The sequence below is a fragment of the Branchiostoma floridae genome, chromosome 10 (assembly GCF_000003815.2).
Source record: "Branchiostoma floridae strain S238N-H82 chromosome 10, Bfl_VNyyK, whole genome shotgun sequence".
NCBI classification, from domain to species: Eukaryota; Metazoa; Chordata; class Leptocardii; order Amphioxiformes; family Branchiostomatidae; genus Branchiostoma; species Branchiostoma floridae.
This window is the reverse complement of record NC_049988.1, coordinates 6,414,004-6,418,835: the sequence shown is the minus strand read 5'-3', so window position 1 is coordinate 6,418,835 and position 4,832 is coordinate 6,414,004. Positions and strand designations below refer to the sequence as shown.

Genomic DNA, 4,832 nt, shown 5'->3' with positions numbered 1-4,832 from the left:
CCGTGGCCACCTACGCGTCCGAGTGCGCACGTTCGGGAGTTGTCGTCGACTGGCGGCAACACGAACTAGTAAAAGAGGTTTGCGGTAAGCGGAAAAAATAGTCACAATTGATTTTCATAAATAGAGAAATACAATCCACGAGTGCTTAAACTCTATAGCATCCTTTCTTATCTATAGCAATCCTGTGCAAGTTCATCCTTTTGGTACAAACCATAATTACCGACAAATTCTTTGTAACAGCCTAAATCAGCCACAATTTGGTAGCGTTTTCAAGTGTAGTTTTAGTCTACACCGCAAGGTATAACAGGCTGCATTGTAGTTTTAGTATATCCATGTATGTTTGTATGTATGTATGTATGAATAATCCATTCTACAAGTGGCATTCATTGCTCTTTTTAAGGGAAATGTTACCTAACTGAAAAATAATGTGTCTAAATATCTGAATGTTTTGTATTTGGGTACAGTTGTACAGTGCACGGGAGGACAACTCTACAAAGAGTGCATGGACACGTGCGGCCGCACATGTACGGACCTGGTCCACGAGGAAGAGTGTTTCCACACAGCAGAGGAGGTTCCGTGCGTCCCGGGATGTAACTGTCCTGGTAAGACATTAATTTTAGTACAACTCTTCGATGATGCGGCCAAACGTTCCAATATAGGACGGAAAGTTTCTGTCTTCTTTAAATGCATGCTGATATAGAAGCCTTTTAGAAAGTAACTGTTAGAATATAAGAGAATTCTTTTACACAACCAGTATGCACTAACTTTGCTTACTTAGCTTTCTTTTAAAAAATGTTCTAAATGCCAGAGTCCCTCAATTAAGACATTTTGTCATTTTTAATGGTGCTGCATTTAGAACAAATCTCCAAATAGTTAAAAAAAAAACGCCGTCAGATATAAGTACACCTCGGATAAAAATGAATTAGGATTAGGTCAGCATTAATCTTCACTGTTGTAAGAGAATGGAATAGCAAACACTTAGCTAAAACCTTCTAAGACCATTTTAGGTTATTTTTCTACCATGTTCGCTGAGAAGGATAACTTGTACAAACGTTTGCCCGCTGCTATGTCACCGATCTTTTGCTCTTGGAAAACACACTTAACATTAGTTTTCTCACTTCATTCAGGTGAAAATGATTACCTAGCTTAAGTTAGGGACGTTCCTTGGAAAGGACGTTAGATGGGAGTACTGTGTTTGAATAGACACACAACTAGAGCGCTTCCTATCTGATGAGATGTAAAGTATTGATCTTGTTTTGCAGACGGAATGGCGCTGAATGATGACGGCGTGTGTGTGAGGAAGTCCATGTGCAACTGTAGGGACGGCGACAGGGTGTACGCACCGGGGAGCACCATCAAGAAGGGCTGCAACACTTGGTACGTTGGGAGTGGAATGTTCGGTGACTATGTAGCCAGTAGAAACATAAAAGACAGTTTACTTGTGGTGTGCAATGAAGGAAAGTTAAGTTTACCTCTTTGTCTTGGAATGCGTGGTTGTCGAAGCTGTTTAGACAGTGTTCTCAATAATATAGGCTCTTGATTTTGCAATTCTGACTGCATTTCTAATGTTGCATATAGATATATACATATCCCTCAATATCCATTTTAAACCCAAGGAATAAATTAGTTACCACACCTGATAAAGGTGAACGAGCGTTACTATGATACGTCGAAAATTCCTCATACCCTAATGTAGAATTCTAAGAAGAATCTAACGGACTTGACGCATTAGTTGCTTGTCCGTTTGTTGATATATACAATGATTTCACAGAAGATATGATAAGATAAACATTTGATTTAGTTTTAACCTACATTGTCCTTTACTCTACTATAACGAATTCTGTACTACAAGAAAAATTGCTCAACAATTGAATAAGACACATCATGTGTAGCATACTATTTCACCACTTCTGAAAACTCATTTATACCACAAAAGACTCTATACAGTACAGGATGAAGCTATATAGGATGCCAAAGTTCTTTGTACACAACCAAGAGTTATATACAAGACCGACGTCATATTCAAGACGTCTGTCACCTTCATCGAGGCTATTATGACTGCTTCTGATGCACACTGCAAGTAACGTTAGGTGTCGCTGCTTACAGATGCGGTCCCAAACGCAAGGTCCCATCGGTAACAGGTTGTTTCGCAACAATGTCAGTTCGCAACCGTCAGTTCGCAACAAGGCAAGTCTTTTCGCAACAAGGTACAAGCCGTTTCGCATCATTTGAATGTTATAAGTCTTGATAGCCTGATAGTATTAGAAATCGTATTCCTAACATAATTATACTCCTTCCGTGTAAAAATGTTACGGGGTGCAAAAGACAACACCGACGGCATAGGAACATTGGGTCGCGTGGACCTGACAGCCCGCGCCCGATGATTTCATACGCCGGGCGGTGCAGTTTCATACGCGGCGTGCACAGGTAGGAGTATAATTATGCTAGGAATACGATTTCTAATACTATTAGGCTATCAAGACTTATAACATTCAAATGTTGCAAAACGACTTGTACCTTGTTGCGAAAAGACTTGCCTTGTTGCGAACTGACAGTTGCGAACTGACATTGTTGCGAAACAACCTGTAACCGTCCCATCTGTTGGCAGCGACATCTTCTTGCAGTGGATAACAGAAGCTGTCACTAAAACACCGATCTTAAAAAAAAAACTTGGTTTTGTACAAATAATTTTTCAATGACTTACCAACCTAATAAAACTTTCACGTATGAAGCTATATACTGTATCTAACATGTATCTCTCGTCCACTACAACAGCTATTGCGAGAGCGGCATTTTCAATTGTTCAGATCACGAGTGCCCGGATGTGTACGCATGTCCGAGGAACCTCGTCTATCGCGATGACGTGTCCCCGTGCCCTTTGACCTGTGCCAACATGATCGAAGATGAATACTGCAACCTGTTCAGACAACCGGGTTGCGGCTGTCCCGATGGCATGGTGCTGGACGTAAGTAGACAAGAAAAAATAGAATGTTTTTAAATTGGGAAACATATTAATGGCTTCTGACACGTGTCGTTTTAAAGTTACGGTTATGGTGTATGGCCCACAAGCCACAACCCAGAGGTCCTTTGTTCAAATCCCTTGACAAACAACCGGGTTGTCCTAATGGCATGGTGTTAGACGTAAGTTGACGAGTAAAAATAGCCTTCTTATAAATTTGGATACATATTAATGACTTGAAGTGTAGTGTCGTGTTGACGTAACGGTTGGGGTGTTGGGACCAGAACCCAGAGATCCAGGGTTCAAACCCCCTGTCACCGTAGTTGCACCTTCTTGAGGGTCTACCGAAAGTGCGAAAAGGAACGAAAAGGAACGAAAAGGAACGAAAAGGAACGAAAAGGAACGAAAAGGAACGAAAAGGAACGAAAAGGAACGAAAAGGAACGAAAAGGAACGAAAAGGAACAAAAATGAAAGTACCGAAAGTGCGAAAAGGATGAGACCTATCTATGCATATCTATGTTCATGTACGTGTTAATGTGGTTATAACATTCCTTAGAATATCCATATTACATTTATACTATAAAATTTCGCAAGAAGAAATGGATTATGTCGAGAACGATTGCGCATATTTTATCATAAAAAGCCATGCTATGTGGATATAGTTGTTAAAAAAATGCAATGATAGCAAAGTTACAAGTATATGTATTGCACAATTTGTAAGAACTTGACCTTAGAGAAATATAGGTCGCATGTTCGAACCCAGGGAAGTCGACGATCGGAAGTTCGAGCCCAGCATGTTGGGAATTATTTTTCCTCCCTTTTTTTCACACTTTCATTAATATTAATACAACGCCTTAAATTTGTTTTGCAACCAGGACATCTAAACCCGGCATTGGGATTTTTTATCATCAGCGAGGGCCTGATGTCGGTCGCAAGAGGCAGAAATTTATTTGTATTGAATATGACGGAAAATTGTTGACAGAAATTGTATTTACCAATATCCTTTGCACAAATTCCTCACGTTGGCACCTTTCTTCCCGCCAAAATGATGAATACTCATGGTACAACTTGATGAAATCTCTTTGGTACAATGTATATATGTCTCTCCTTTTACAGCTTTTCTTTCGTTGTGAACGAGCGAGAAGATATGTCTCCAGTCTCCAGAAAACCATGTTGTTGGCCCTGTTAAAAGGAGCTGTCATGCTCGTGGGGCAGCAGTTTATTAGCATATCTTTCCTGACCGGATTTCGCGGGTCATTTGCATGCGGCGCTCCCCTCTAGGGAGAATAAAAGCCACCCAAATACAACAACAACGTTACAGTCTTGCCTCATCCTGAAAATGTATAATAATCGATATTCATCTACCACCCAATGAATTTTAGTCCTTACTTACTTATCTCAGTTCCGTTTCTTTGTATTTCGCAGATCTTCAAAGAATAATTTAGCCACACAAAAACAACAGCCTGAAACAGCGCTGTAAAAATTTGATAATGTCAAATTCTCGGTAAAATAAAACACGTTTCATAGGCTTCTAACGCCCGCAGTACCGATTCCTTATATTCTCATTGATTTTATTTAAGTTTGCTTCATACTCCATTCCTTTTCGCTCCTTTTCGCACTTTCGGTAGCGAAAGTGCGAAAAGGAACGAAAAGGAAGTACCCCGAAAGTGCGAAAAGGAGCGAAAAGGAATGGAGAATGAAGCACCCTTAGATCGAATCGATGCGAATATGAGGAATCGGTACTGCGGGCGTTAGAAGCCTATGAAACGTGTTTTATTTTACCGAGAATTTGACATTATCAAATTTTTACAGCGCTGTTTCAGGCTGGTGTTTTTGTGTGGCTAAATTATTCTTTGAAGATCTGCGAAATAC

General features: G+C 40.2%; 1 protein-coding gene across 1 annotated transcript in view; it reads left to right on the top strand.

Annotated features, from left to right (window-relative positions):
* Positions 1-1,267: 1,267 nt before the first annotated feature.
* Positions 1,268-4,832, top strand: part of LOC118424313 (SCO-spondin-like) — a 13,814-nt gene continuing 10,249 nt past the window's right edge. The window contains exons 1-2 of the mRNA XM_035832858.1: positions 1,268-1,377; positions 2,776-2,965. Coding sequence (XP_035688751.1) covers positions 1,268-1,377; positions 2,776-2,965 — 300 coding nt within the window. The remainder of the gene's footprint in view (positions 1,378-2,775; positions 2,966-4,832) is intronic.